At 67.4% G+C, this 14,973-nt stretch overlaps 1 protein-coding gene across 3 annotated transcripts; it reads right to left on the bottom strand.

Annotated features, from left to right (window-relative positions):
- Positions 1-6,171: 6,171 nt before the first annotated feature.
- Positions 6,172-12,022, bottom strand: CRIP2 (cysteine rich protein 2). Of its 3 annotated transcripts, none has more exons than XM_063715265.1 (8): positions 11,429-11,626; positions 7,961-8,055; positions 7,815-7,872; positions 7,467-7,607; positions 7,315-7,383; positions 7,138-7,232; positions 6,861-6,918; positions 6,172-6,768 (listed from the first exon to the last, which is right to left on the bottom strand). In XM_063715265.1, the coding sequence occupies exons 1-8, from the start codon at positions 11,568-11,570 to the stop codon at positions 6,701-6,703; spliced, it is 726 nt and encodes a 241-aa protein (XP_063571335.1). In that variant the 5' UTR covers positions 11,571-11,626; the 3' UTR covers positions 6,172-6,700.
- Between the last annotated feature and the right edge of the window lie 2,951 nt (positions 12,023-14,973).

Here is a 14,973-nt window from a genome sequence, read left to right as displayed (position 1 = left end):
CAGCCACCCCCAGGCCGGCTCGGAGATGCCCGGGCCGGGCGCAGGGAGGGGCCCTTATCTCTGCGGGAAGCGCCCAGGGCGGCCAAAGCGGTCCAAGTCCGCTGCAAAGTTAGGCGGAGGATGGTCCCGGTGCCAGGCGGAGGCTGTCCCGCCTCACCCGCCCCCCAGATTCAGGAGGGCCGAGGGAGCTGCGCTGGCCTGGGGCTTTGGGGCCAGCCTCAGGAAGGGAGCCCAGGTCACTGTCAGCCCCCTCTCCTCTCGCTGAGCAGGGGAGCCCTCTCTCTGCAGGCCCTTCACCTCCGTGCTGCGTGGGGCTCGGTGCCCGAGCTCCCACAGCACAAGGGCCGTGCTGCCCTTCCTCCCCACCCACCATCCCTCCTGTCAGCCTTGTTAACCAGCGTCCTTATCTCCCCCTCCATCTCCACTGGGCCTGTGCCGGCCCTGTCCCCGCTGGGGGCGCTGGAGACCATCGTCCCGGGCCCCAGGAGCCGCCGGCCTACCCCTGGCGGGCCCTGAGCCCTAACTGCACCTGTGATCCCAACCTCACCTTCCCTGAAGCCTGCCCCCCGCATGTCGGCACCTCGAGGCCTGCACTGAGAGGAAGAGAAGCCGCCTGCCCTGCCCTGTCTGCCACCAGGCCCCAGCTTGGGGAGAGGGCAGGGGCAGCAGGGCTGTAGGATGGCCAAGGCACAGGCGTCTGGCACAGAGGCCACACTCCAGAGAGCCCCACACCAGCACACCCAGCCCAAGGCCACATCCTGCTTGCCCTCCTCCTGGGGCCCCTCTAAGGCCACAGTTCTGTCCCGGACTGGAGCTAAGTCCTGGGGTCTGATAGCACATTCCACAGGGGCCCATCGGAGCCCTCCCCATCCCCCGTTCTGAGACCTCAGAGATAAGGTTTCCAGAGCAGGGGTGCACTCCTGTCCTGCAACCTTGGAACCCCCAGTCTCCAGCCCATGAGCCTTAAAACCCACTCTGAGGCCAGGGGAGCCCGGACAGTATTGGGGAGGCCAGGGGCTCTTCACTGCACTTCCCCTGGGGTGTGTGCTGCCCCCAAGCCCCAGGGTGCCCAGCACCGCTGTCCACACCCCCACCAGGATGACGTGCTCCGGGTGCAGAGGTGCAGGGCAAGTGCCTGATGCACACGTGTGTGCCTGGTGCCCGTGGACATACCTGTGTGGGTGTGTCCATCAGGGGTCTCTGGGGTCCCCGCGAGCATGTGTGTGGTCCCTCTCGCAGTTGTCCGCCCATATTTCTGTCAAGCCCCCTCCCCAGCCCATCCCAGCTCCTGGCCGGCGCCTTGCAGCTCATGTACAGACATTAGCCAGGGCAGATAGGGACAATGACCCAGTCCTTGTCCTCCCCTCTACCCACCCCCAGGGATGGTCCCTTCCCCCACACTCTGGACTCCAACCCGCCCTGCCCATGGGGGAGCCCCTCCTTGAAAACCAGGGTGATGAGTCCATTCCTGGCCTTCCCTGCTGTCGCTTCCTGTCGCCACGGTCACGGGTGGGGTGGGGGGCAGGATGCCCTCGCCGTGGGGCCGTGCCTTCTGCGTTGGCTCACAGCAGTTTTTCCACTCAACTCAGACACCCACACTCACAGATACACACAGACACATGCACAGATACACACGCACACACTCACTGACACAGACATAACACAGAGACACACGCACAGTCACATACACACAATCCCTGGAACCCTCCCTAAACTTCAGCCACAGACTGACGTGCCCCTCAAACCCCCTTTCTGCTGCACTCCCCATCCACCCTGTGCTCTGGGGGTGGGGACCCCTCATCAGCTGCAGGACCCCAGCTTCTAGCTCCTTTCTCCACCCACACTCCGTGTTCAGGCCATCCCACCCGCAATGCCCACCTCCATCTGAGCAGGTCAGGGTCCTGCCAGCTTCTGGGACACATTGCCCCTGACCGGCCCCAGCCCAGGCACTAGGCCTCCGGCTTTGTCAGCTCACCTGGCTCTCACCTGGCTGGGGATGCACCTAGGGCAGGGCACTGACCTCGTCCATGGGGCCAGCCTGACTCGGGCCCACTGGGCTGGCTGGAAACCCCAGCCCCTGCACCTCTCAGCCCACTCTGCAGGGTGCTGGTGGCATTTGCTGCAGGAACAAACAGAGGACAGAGTGGTCGGGACAGGGACACGGAGCTCCCCAGCTGCTCGCCTCAGGCTACCTCTATGCCCAGAACATTCCACCCTGCACCTGGACAGCAAGAGGGCCCTAGACCTGGGGGTGGCGGGGGCTGCTGCAGTGTTCCAGGTGCATCTCGGAGACCTCCTCTGTCTGCTCAGCCTGCCCTCTGCACACATCCCTGTGCCCTGGCCTGCTCCTGCTGGCCCTCTGGCTGAAGCCCACAGGGGCTGGGGTGTGGCAACCTGCAGCCAAGCCTGGGCTCCAGGAACCAGGGTGACCCAAGAGGCAGGGCTGGGCCCCACTGTCCCTGAGGAATCCCACCGTCCACCCCTCTAGGAACATTTTGCTCCTCTGGGCCCACGGCTCCTTCCTCTGCAGACTCAGCTTGGGGACTTGCCTTGAGATGCCCCTCCTTGTCCTTGGAGCCCTCCCCACCACCTCCCCTTGCCCCCTGCCCAGGCTGAGAGTGTGGGCAGGTGTGAGGTGCCCTCCCGGGGCTGCAGGCCAGCCAGGCCTGTCCTGGATGCTCTGCAACCAGGTGTCCTGCACTGCCAATACGCGTGCCAGGATAGCGAGGAGCTGGCCACGCCCACCTCAGGCCTCCCCAGGGGCCACCTCCCTGCCCCTCCCCCTCGGCCCAGCTGAGTCTCAGACACTCCCAAGTTCCCAGGGTCTATTTTCAGCTGCTTGTCTCCCGGGACCCCCTGTCTGGCCTGTGGTCTGGCCGTGGTTGGCCGTACTGGGCCCAGTGGCCATTCCTGCCCTGGGCAGACCCGGCATGGGGCTGGGATGGGACAGGCTTACCAGCCAGGCCCCTCCTGTCCTCCAGGCCTCACCTCCAGCCCCGAGCAGGTGGGAAGGCTGCTCAGTTCCTCCTCTCCCAGAGCAGACGTGGCAAGGTGTGGAAAGAGGGAAGGAGGGGGCTCCCTCAGCCAGCCCTGCCCCCAATAGGGCTGCACCCCTGCCTGGGCTCCACAGACTGGCCAGATGGGGCGCCCCTGCCCTCCCTCCCCTCCCTTGAGGCTGGGCCTAGTACCCAGCGTCTTACAGCCATAGCCCAGGAATTCTGGAGACTGAAATTCCAGCCTCCCCGCCTGGCAGCTGGACCCCACACCCCCACCTGAAGCCCATCAGGTGCTGGGGAAAGTGCTGCCCATACCTGGCCGTCCTGGTCCCCAGCCTGCCCTTGCCTGTGCCCAGCCCTCCACGGTCCAGAGCTAGAGGCCCACGGCACTGGGTGATTTCCCCACATCCACCTCTCAGGCTACTGCCGGCCCCCAGTAAGCTGGACCCAGGGTCGGGAGGGAGGTGTGCCCCACCACGTCCTGTGGAGGGTCAGAGTCAGGGGCGCTAGTCCCAGCTGTGTGGAGTCCGAAGGGGTCCAGGAATTAGGGAAGACCCTGGGAGTGAGGGTACCCAGGGCTGATGCTGCGGTCACTGGCTGGGCAGGGCCTGGAGGAAGGGTGCTGGGGGTCTGGGGCAGGGGCCAGAAGAAGTGGAGACGGGTAGCTGCAGGCTGAGCTGGCCCCACAAAGATGCCTGGCTGGGGGCACCAGTGAGGGCCCCACCAGCCCAGGTTGGAGTGGGGCATACCTTGGAGGGACCTGGCCAGGAGGCACGGGAAGATTGGACAGTGGAGGTACAGACAGGGAGCGGCACAGCTCGGCTCAACAGAGCGCCGGGGTGTGAGCTTAGCTCCACAGGGGCACCAGGGCCTTGTGGATCTCTGGACTTGGTTCCCAGGGGTTCTGAAGGGGAGGGATGGAGCAGATAGCATTTCAGAGCCGCCTCACTGGCCAGGCATGGGTCCAAATAGGAGAGAGTGAAGGTTGAGGCCAGAGCAGCCCCCAAGGCAGGGACAGAGAAGGAGGCACGCCCAAAGGCAAAAGAGTCCATTCCAGATTCCCCTCCCTTTTAGGGGATATCTGGGTCTGTGGGCACCCAAGGGAGCACCTGGCTGGCAGGCGGCTGGGAGGGCATAGCTTCCTGGAGCTGGAGACACCAAGCGAGCCCTGTTAGTGCCGTGGGCACCCAGCCAACCTCAGCAACACCGCCCAGCGACGCAGTCCAGACAAACAGTAGCAACAACTGCCCCGGTTTCCATGACAATGACTTGGAAACAAACACGGCAGGCAGGCGTCATCCTCAAACCGGCCCCACAGGAAATGGTTCTGCCCCAGCCAGACCTGGGGTTGGGGGTGCTGCTGTCCCTGGCGGGGTCAGGGGCTGATCTCTGGAGGAGACCCCTTACCCACATCATCCCCGCAAGCGACCCTGGCGGGTCTTCTAGCACACAAATCCCCCACCGACGCCCAGCTTTTAGGGAAGGGCACACCACCCACCACTCTCCTCAAGACATAGTTTCCACTGGAGGTTCCCAAGGGAGGGGGGTCCAGCTGAGCTCTCCAGTCCCCCTCCCACCCACCCCCGCCCCGCCAAGCTGAAAGCAGGAATTTCCCATGCAACCCTGGGAGCCCGCAGCAAGGGCGGAGACGGGCACTCCGGGAATCCTCAGTTCTCCCGAAACAACCCCCAACACACACGAGGAAGCCTTGGCCTGGCAGGAGGGGATGAGAAGGGGAACCATCTCAGCCTCTCCTGTGAGCAGGGGTCTGGAACCTGCCTGATCCTCCCCTCTGCCTGGGGTTGGGGAGTGGCCGTCCTTTCTGCAACGTCAGGCCTTGGGGGTTTTGGCTGAATTCCAGGTGGGAGAAGACGCTGTGGCCGCACTGGGTGCCTGGATGGAGGGCAGCTGTGGTACGGCTGGACCCCGGAGCCAGCCCAGGCCCCACCAGGACATGGATGGCTGCTCTCAGGACAATGGGCTCAGCATCCAGGCTCAGCTCCGTCAGAGCCCATGGGCTGGAGGGTGGCCAGGCAGGGGGCTGTGCCAACGGCTGGGAGCAGGGAAGAGGCATAAAAGCCCCGGCCACCCTGTAGCACTGGGGACAGGGGCCTGGAGGTGGCCAGGTCTGAGTGCCCCTCACTGCAGGAAGGGCCAAGGCAACTTCGGTGTGGTGCCAGGGGCAGAGGAGCATAAACCAAGGAGGGGAGTCCAGATGGCGCCAGGACAGGGCTCAGCCACTGGGGAAGGTCTCCACGTTTCTGCTCTGTGCTGCCAGAATGGAACAGTGCGCTCTCTAGTGGGCACCCAAGGAGTGGCGCATAGGAAAGGCGGGGCGCGGGGGAGGGGACAGCTCCTTGGAGCCGCCAGGGCCCCTGGCTGAAAGGGCAGACCCTGGACCATGAAGAGGCCAGGGGCGAGTCGGTCATCACTAAAACCTTTACCAGAGCACTTGGGCAGGGATTCTGTCCCTGGGCCACACCCCAGGCCAAGGCAGGCCTGTCCACAAAAGCCCGTCCATCACCCTATGGACAACAGCTGGAAACAGCCACACTGAGCCCCTCCAGTCCTTGCTCTGACCACAGCCCCCAAACCCTCCTGCGCTTCCCAGTCCAGTCCTGGGCTGCCAGAGACCTCTGCCCCACCCACCCTTCACCAGCTTCCCCATTCTCTGCCCAGGACCCCTCCTCTGGTCCCCGGCCCCCTTCCCTCCTCAGCCACACTCTCTGCTCTCAGGGCTGACCCCTCCTGCGCTTCCCAGGGTCCACACACCCAGGCAGCTCCGGGTTCTCAGGCCTGCTGTTGGTATTTTCAGGGTTCCAGGTTCAACTTTCCTCCGAGGCTCTGTCCTCCATGGACCCCACCCTCACCTGACCCTGGCCAGGACCCTGGCCCCGGAATGCCTCCCACCTTCCTTACCTCCCCACAGCTTGGCGTTCTTACTGCCTCCCCATCCGGGTGGGCACCACCACCCAGACCAGGGACCACGCTCCCACCCCCATCCCTCCCTCCTCCTCAGAAACATCCCAGGGCCCCACCTCCCACCATCACCCTCAGGAGGAGAGCCCACCCCCACTAGCGGCCAGGCCCAGGGGCGTTGGCTGGGAGCACGCATGGACCGGAGAAAGGGACTCTGGTCTGGGATTTGCATCCATCCCACAAGCAGAGACAATCCTGCAATCCTCAAACCGTTTATTGACAGCACAAGGCTCAACAGCAGGTGGGCCACGTGAGGGTGGCGAGCGCTTGCGAGGACGTGTGGGCACCAGGCAGGGGATCCCGGAGGGAAGTCCTCTGCCAGGGACATGGTGGGGGCGTGGCCATCACCCATGAAGGCAGCATAAATAACACTGGCAGGTGGGTGGGCAGCAGGAGAGGGAGAGCGGACAGCGCCACAGGGACACACAGGGACACGCAGGGATGCGCAGGGCCGGCAGGAAAACGCTGGGACAGGGTCACACGGGGATTCGGACACGCAGACACAGAAGGGGTCATGGGACGCCCAGAGGACGCCAGAGGGGGCAGACACACCAGAGACTCAGGGATGGGCATGGCGCTCTGCCCGTGGCTGCCCCTCCTCCAATACTCGCCCTGGGCTTGCAGGCAGGACTGGGCGGCTGAGCACTCTCCCAGCAGAGCCAAGCAGGGGGGCCCCTGCAGGGTCTGGGGCGCAGGTGAGCCCACATCATGACAGCCGCTGTGGCCTAGGGCTGGACCTTGCCTTCGGGATCCCGGTCATAGATGTAGCTGCCCACCGCACCGGTGTTCACTCCTATGGAGGGAGGCCGCTGGGGTGGGTCGGGGGAACAGGGGAGGGAGGCGGACGGCAGGGAAGACATCGTGGACCACCCTGGCTACACTCACCCTTGGGTCCGAAGAGGATTCCATAGCAGGGCTTGTGGCAGTAGGGCTGGCCATCGTGCTGGGGCAGAAGGTGGGTGCTGAGGGAGGAGTCCACAGACTCCCCCCATGATCCATCACCTGGAGGCTTCCAGAACGGGCAGGCCGGCTCCCCGTGGGGGAGACGGCAGCGCAGCTCCCAGAAGCACCACCCCCCATCCCCTCCAGGCGCGCCTCTCACCCTCATCCCCCACACCCCGCGCCCCTGCCCGGCCCCCAAGCCCCGTTGCGCTCCCCTCACCTCCGCGTGCCCGCCGGGGGTCAGTGTCTTCCCGCAGCGCTCGCAGCGCAGGCAGGGCCGGTGCCAATCCTTGCCCAGAGACGTCACCTTCTCAGCTGCAAAGGGGGGGGAGTGAGGCCGAGCCCCGGGGCGGGGCGGGGGCGGGGGCGGGGGTCCGGGGCCCCGGCGCGCACTCACCGAAGTACACCTTCTTGCTGCAGCGCGGGCACGTGTTGGGCTCCCCGGTGAAAGTTGTGACACTGGAAGCTGTGGGGCGCACGAGTCAGGGCGGGGCGGGGCCGGGGGCGGGAGTGCCCACAACCCCCAGCCCCAGCCCGCGCCCAGCCCACCTCTGCTGGGCCCCTTCGGGGGGCCGCTGGCCTTCCGCTCCTCTGCTCGGGCCGCGGGGACCTCGATGGGGCCGGTGACCTGCGGCCCCTCCGCCAGGGGCTTCTCGTAGATGTAGGAGCCCGCGCCCCCGATGTTCACGCCTGCGGGTGGGGGTACGTGGGGTGGGGGCCGCGGCCACCCGGCGTCTCAGAAAACGGCCCGCTGGGGGCTGGGGGCACTAGGCTTTCCAGGGGGGTGGGGACTCTGGGCCGGGATCCACGGCGGCCGGGACCCCCAGCCCTCCCCAGCGCCAGCGCCAGGCCCCTCCCAGCAGGTTCCAGGGCAGGCCAAGGGCAGCCGGAGCTCACCTTTGGGTCCGAACAGGGTGGCGTAGCACGGCTTGTGGCAGAACGGCTTCCCGTCATGCTGCGCAGAGGGGCGCGGGTCAGGACCCTGCCTGAGGGTGGCGGGAGTCGCGACCCCCACCCCGCCCGCGCCGCACAGGGGGGCTCACCTCGGCGTGGCCCCCGGGCGTCAGCGTCTTGCTGCAGCGCTCGCACTTGAGGCAGAACTTGTGCCAGTCCTTACCCAGGGAGCTCACCTTCTCGGCTGCGCGGGAGGGGCGGGAGGGGCGGGAGGGGCGGGAGGGGGGTCAGGGCCGCGGCGCGCCCCGCACCCCCTCCGTCCCCACCTGGCAGCCACCACCCCCACGCGCTCCGGGGGTCCCGACTTTCAGGAGGTCTCCGCCAGGCGCCTTCCTTCCACCTGGCAGGCCCTGCACCTCCTTCTGAGACCGGTATTAGCCCGTCGCCCCCGGGGCCCTGTTCTCCCTCTGGGTGTCAGCGCCCCCAGCCCTGGAACCCCGCTAGAGCCGCCTTTGAGAAGGGGCCCGGGGCTGCCCTGTTAGTCCCCTCAGTGCCTGCGGTGAAGGGGCCTGTGCTGGAACCTGCCCTCGCTCAAACACCTGCCTCCCGGACACCCGCCTCACACCTGCCTCCCCCCACACACCTGCCTCCCACACACCTTCCTCTCACACACCCGCCTCCCCCACACACCCGCCTCCCCCCACACACCCGCCTCCCCCACACACCCGCCTCCCCCACACACCCGCCTCCCCCACACACCCGCCTCCCCCACACACCCGCCTCCCCCCACACACCCGCCTCCCCCACACACCCGCCTCCCCCCACACACCCGCCTCCCCCCACACACCCGCCTCCCCCCACACACCCGCCTCCCCCACACACCCGCCTCCCCCACACCTGCCTCCCCCACACACCCGCCTCCCCCACACACCCGCCTCCCCCCACACACCCGCCTCCCCCACACACCCGCCTCCCCCACACACCCGCCTCCCCCACACACCCGCCTCCCCCACACACCCGCCTCCCCCCACACACCCGCCTCCCCCACACACCCGCCTCCCCCCACACACCCGCCTCCCCCCACACATCCGCTTCCCCCACACATCTGCTTCCCCCCACACACCCGCCTCCCCCACACACCCGCCTCCCCCACACACCCGCCTCCTCCACACCCGCCTCCCTCCACACACCCACCTCCACACACACACGCTTCCCTCCACACACCTCCCTCCTCCACACACACCCACTTCCCCCCGACACCCGCTTCCCCCCACACACCTGTCTCCCACATACACACCTGCCTCCCCCACACACTCCCGTTTCCCCCCTCACACCCACCTCCTCCACACACACCTGCCTCCCCCCACACATATGCCTCTCCCCTACCTGTCATTTCCTCAAACACTTCTCTTACACCCAACACACCTGCCTCTCCAGTGCACCTGCTTCCTCAACACATGTGCTCTCCCTCTCACACCTGCCTCGCACTGACACGCCCCGATCCCCACCAATTGGGCCCTGATGGGGCTGGCAGCACCCCGCTGCTGAGTCAAAGGTGCGGCCCCAGAGCCTCCAGCTCCCTCGTGGGAAGGCCTGGCCCCGTCCCCGTGGGTCCTCCAGGCGGGACCCTCATCTGTCTGTGGATTCCTCGTCCTAAACCCTGAGCTCTTCCCCCACCCTAATGCCCCTGGCTGCCACCGGCATGGAAGATCTGAGGCCAGCTGCTGAGGGTCGGGGACCCTCCGCCACTGCCTCCACCCCCACACTTGGGCTACTGGGCTGCTTCCCAGTGGACGGAAGCAGGGGCCTCCCTAGGGAGCCAGGCAGGAAGAGGTGGGGAGGAGCAGGAAGGGCCCAGCAGAGCCGGAATTTTGAAGGGAAGGGGACAAGCTGCAGGCCCTGCGGGGAGGGAGCATGCAGGCTGGGCCCACCCTGCCTGGCAGAATCTGGCCAAGCCCCTCAGGCGGCCGAGGACCAGCGGCTCTCCCGGCTCCCTTTCTCAGCAAGTGGCCCAGCACCCTTTGTCTGGCAGATATCAGGGAGGGGCACCTGGCTAGGGCGAAGCCCACTCTGAGAGGCCCAAGGGTGCTGCTCCTGGCAGTGAGATGGGATCCCCCAGGTGGCTTACTAGGTAGAGGGCTGTGAATACTGGCTCTCCACGGCCCTGGCACAACCCTCTGGGCATGGCCAGGGCCAGCCTCCAGGACACCAGCCCAACCACAAGGCTGCACCAGCTTAGAGCCCTCTGACCAGAACCACTCCACTCAAGGAAGCTGGGACACACCAGGGCAGGCAGGGGCTGGCTGCACAGTGGGCAGGCATGTCCCAGCAGCAGCAAGGAAGTCTCGATGGCTATCGGCCGTGGCAGCTGCAGCCCAGGGCTGCCAGCACTCAGCTCTGGCCAGCTCTGGGACGTGGGCCAAGTGGGGGCAGGGAACTGGCCCTCAGACCCGCTGGGTGGGTCAATGGCCACATATTACGGGTCCAAGTTGGGAACACAAAATCGATTGGGTCTAATGGCTCAGAAGAAAACCAGCTGCCCACCCTGGCTGCATGGGCTCTGGGGCGGCCTCCTCAATGTGCTCCGACGTCCCAGCCTGGGTTCTACTCACGTATGAGCAGTGGGGGCAGCCTGGTGTGAGGGTGGGCAGGATTCTGGACCCTCGCCCTCACAGTGCCTCCCAGGCAGGACAGAAGCCAGCCGGGTCTGAAGCGCCTTTGTTTTCCGCTGAGAGGCTGGGCCAGCCGGACAGGCAGGCCTTTCCGGGCTGTCCACAGGACTGTTGGCCAAGACCCTGGAGAGCCCCAAGCCGGCCTGGCCTGGCCTGGGGCAAAGTCATGGGCAGTTGGACTGCAGGAGGGCCCTGGGGACCGTCTCCCACCCTAAGCCTTGCAGAGACAGCCCTCGCTGGGACAGAGACTGAGGGCTGAGCGGGCTCCAGGCGAGGCAGCCGGAAGCCCCTCGGCTCCCAGCCACGCTAGAAGCACTCCAGGCCAAATCCGGTCCCTCCTCTCTGGGAACAGCAAAATACAACCTCTCCTCAACCCCCTCCACCCTGTGAGCCGAGGAAGCCCAGTGGCGGCCCTCCCAGCAGCCTGGCCGCATTCTGGGTATGGGGCGACCGGGGCAGGGGCCCTGTTGGTCCCGGCCCTCCTCTCTGCTTCACTAAGTCTGCCCCCCACCCCCGTGCAGCAGCTGGTGGGTAGGTGGGCAGGGACCTTACCACCCTGGAGAAAGCTGGGCAGGGAATCAGCCAGGAGGAAGGGGTTAGGAAGGGCGCACCCAGGCCCAGAGAGTGAGTAAGCCCAAACCGGGGGAGCGCGCCTGCCGGAGGGGCTAGACCCAGGGCCGCCTTGCGAGACATCCCTCCTCCCGCCACCACCTGCATCCCGGCCAGGGCTGTTCTGACCTTGAGGAGGCAGGGATCCTGGACACCTGGGCTGCTTGAGCACAAGGTCCCTCTCAGTTTCGCGGGAACTCGCGTGTCACACCCGCCCCCGCCCTACCCCCGTGTGAAACTCCTGGGGGAGCTGGCGCCAAGGGAATGCGTTGGGACAAGCAGGAGGCAGAGGCCAAGGTCGCCCCCGCTTGGACTGAATCCCGACAGAGTCCAAACCTGGCCCAGCCCAGCTCAGCGGAGCCCGGAGTGGGAGCTGGGGGTCACTGTTCCCGGCCACGTGTTCCCGGGGCAGCGGGTGTAGGGGGTCCAGGAGAAAGGGCCCAGGCCCACGGGGGCGCGCGGGACGCACCCAGCGCATACAGCCACGCCCTGCTCCGCCCCGCCCCGCCCGGCGCCGTCCGAGGAACCGGGATGCGTCCGCGGATCCCCGAGCGCTCCCCCAAAACACCGGCCTCATCCCGGGGTACCAAAAGCACCGCCCGGGTGGTCCCTGCCCCGCCCCCACAAGCCGCTTCGGGGTTCGGGCGTGACCGCCCCCGCTTTCGCGCAGCCCCACCCTTTGGCTTTAGCCGCTTGGGCAGCGCGGCCAGCCAGGCTCCGGGATGCGCATACTCGGTCCGGGGCCGGGGCCGGGCGCACCCCGAGTTACGCCGAGGCTCTGCGGCGCGGGACTGGCCGCGAAGGGCGGCGGGATGCACCGAGCGGGCCGGGAGCGGGCACGCACTCACCGAAGTACACGGTCTTGTCGCACTTGGGGCATTTGGAGGCCATGGTCGGTGCGCCCGGTCGGCCCGCGCCCTCCGCCCGTTCTCCTCCGGGCCGCCACCGCCCGCGCCCAGCCCCGCCTGCCCGGCTGTCTGCGCGCCCATTGGCTCCGCGGCCGGGGCGGGGCCTGGATAACCCGTCCCCCGGGCTGGGGGCCGCCTGGGGGCGCCGCGGGGGCGGGGCGCACCTGCCGGGGGTGGCGGGTGCGGGGCAGCCGGGCCAGGCCTGGCGCCCCCGGGCCCCTCGTGCCGGAGGTGGCGTCTACAGGGGCCCGCCCGGGCGACCGCGGCGCCGCCCGCGCCCCGGCTGTTTCCATGGCGACGTCGGGGTCGCCTGGCCGGGCCGTCCCCGGGGCCGCGGGCGGGGTGCGGGGAGCCTTGCCCTCGGCTCGCGGGGAGCCCTAGTGAGTTGGGCCTGGGGGTCCACCACGCCCGGCCCTGGGCGCCCAGTTTGCGCTCCCCCGCGGGAAGGGGTCGCAGGCTCCGGGAGAACCCCACCCCCACCCCGCCGCGCGCGGCGCCTGTCCCGCTTCCCTTTGTTGCTCGGTTTCCATAGCAACAGCCGCGCCGCGGGAGCGGAGTCAGATTCCCGGCGGGCACGGCCCCCAGCCCTGTCCGGGTCTCCATGTCCCGCTCCGCCCCCGCCCGCGCCCCGCCCCAACACTGTCTGTGGTGCTGAAGGCTCCTTGGGTGGAGGGCAGGGCTCAGGAAGGAAGGCGCCGCCACCTCCAAAAACAGCGCGAGAAGCTGCTGGTAGGGGGTGTGGGGAGGTCTGCGTCTGCCTCCGAGGCCGGGAAGGGGCGGCGGGCACCAGCGCCGAGGGATCCGCGCTAAAGGCGTCCACCCCAAGCCCTTCCACCCAGGGGGCGGCGGCGGCCGGGGAGGCGGTGAGGAGTTAGGAAGGGAAGGAGGGGAAGGAGTGGGCGTGCCCTCTGTGCCCCGGGCTGGGGCTGACACTCCAGTCCCTTCTCCCGCACCGCCCAGGACCAGCTGCGGGCCTCGGGGCCCAGGGCCTGACCTCGAGGGGTCAGGTGGGAGACTGAGGGGTCATGCCAGTCACCGCACCCCTCTGGCCACTCTGGCCTCCTCCCAACCGGGGCGCGCCTGACCACTCCTCACCACACTGCCTCCGCCCTAGAGCCCCGTAGAGCCTGGCCCCAGGTGGGGCACCTCCGCACCCACAGGCTTCCTGGTGCTCTGTCCCCGTGGGCCCTTCTCTGAGCCTTCTGGCCCCAGCTGAGCGTCGGACCTGGGAGACAGGCAGATCCCAGAAGCCCAGTGATCAGGCCCCATGGGGGCAGCTGACTCTGGACACCCTTCCCCCTGTGTCTTGGAGGCTGTGGGCTGGACACAGAGACCTGCCTGTTTCCTCTGCCTGGTGCACCAGGCATGTTTGTGAGCCAACCAGTGGCCCTCGGTGCTCCTGGCTTTCATGGTGGCCCTGGCCGGGCTCTCTATGGCAGCACCCTCCTCCCTTGCACACACACCCTGCAGCCACTGCCATTTCCATGGTAACAGCAGGCCAGAAACATGCCCCCCGCCCCCACGCCCGACTGACCAGCCTGACCAGCTCCCCCTCTGCACTTGGGACCTGTGCCAGCCAAGGCAGAAGATGGCGAGGAGGCATCAGTCAGTACCTTTTCTGGGCAGCCCTTCCTCCCTGGCAGGCCCAGGGGTCCCTAGGGGTCCCTCACAGCAAGGCCTTGCCCAGGCTGGATTCATGGGCCCACTGCCAAACTCTCTCCAGCTCCCTGCCCTGTTCTGCCCAGCTTGGGAGCCTGGGGCTAAGCCATTACCCTCCCTGACTTCGCCCCACCTCTGCTACCTGTGGGGCTTGCTCTGGAGGACAGGGCTGGCTGAACACAGGGCTCTTCTGGAGGGAGATCACCTGCCCCAAGGTTCCCAGCCCTGCCAGAAGAGTGGATGGGGGTGGAGGCAGGCCCCTCCCAGGGTGGCAGCAAAGGAATGGCATTCGGCACTGGCCAGGTGCCCCGGAGACCCATGGAGGGTGGGGTGGGACAAGGAGTGTGCCAGCTGCTACACTGCCCTCACCCCAGCCGCAGTCCTTGGGCAGCGGCCAGAAGCTCCCTAATGCGATAGGGCTGTTCTGGGCCTGGCAGGCAGGGGTCAGGATCAATGGGTGCAGAGCAGTGGCCTTGGTCTCCACCTCTGAGGCTGCGGTGGGTCACAGGCAGGGGCAGTGACAGAGTGGGACGGGCCCGAGTGGAGAGGGGGGCACAGGACACGGCAGGTGTGAAGGGAGCTGGCAGGGCTGATGGCCGGGCATGGGGCTGGGTCACGCCCCTGGGCCGCAGTGGTCTGGTGCCTTCCGTCATCCTGTGACACTGGCAGATGGCAGGCCCCTGCCACTCAGCTCCACTATAGGGAAGCCAGGCTGGGCTGAGTGGTGGACAGAGGACCCTAGCAGGGTGGAGCGGAGCTGGCAGGACAGGTCTCCAGGCATGACAGCATGATGGCCTTGCCACCCTGCGATGCCCCTGGCCCTGGGGAGCCGCGGCCCCTGTGGGGTTGCTGGTGCAGGAAGCAGGCTGCTGTCTCATCAGCAGGGAAAGGCCTAACGAGGACACAGCAAAGCTGGGAGGCCCCTTCATGGCCTGGGCACCAAGGCCAATGCTCCCCCCAGCCGGTGCCCACTCATTTCTAAGCCCAGGTTTAGACCCCCAAGCAGCCCAGGCCCCACCCAGCACCGGTGGCCAGAGCTTGGCCCTGTGAGGGCACTGCAGCCTGGGTGTCTGGCTGGGGAGGGTGTCTGGGGTGGGAAAGGGCCCCACATCTCCTCAGGGCCTCCCTGCCCTTGGGACAGAGCCCAGGACCTAGGACACCTCACAGCCCACATGTTGACTCTAGAAAAGGACAGGCCCTGCGGGGTGGAAGAGCTGCTGAGGCCAGAACCTTGCAGCCAGCACTGGGAGGCAGGCCCTAGGCCTGGGGAAGGGAGGCAAGGAAGCTGGGGTCTTCACTGAGCCCCCTGTTCCC

The sequence above is a fragment of the Pongo abelii genome, chromosome 15, assembly GCF_028885655.2.
Source record: "Pongo abelii isolate AG06213 chromosome 15, NHGRI_mPonAbe1-v2.0_pri, whole genome shotgun sequence".
NCBI lineage: Eukaryota > Metazoa > Chordata > Mammalia > Primates > Hominidae > Pongo > Pongo abelii.
Note: the sequence above shows the minus strand (reverse complement) of the source record. Positions and strands in the feature narration are given on the sequence as shown.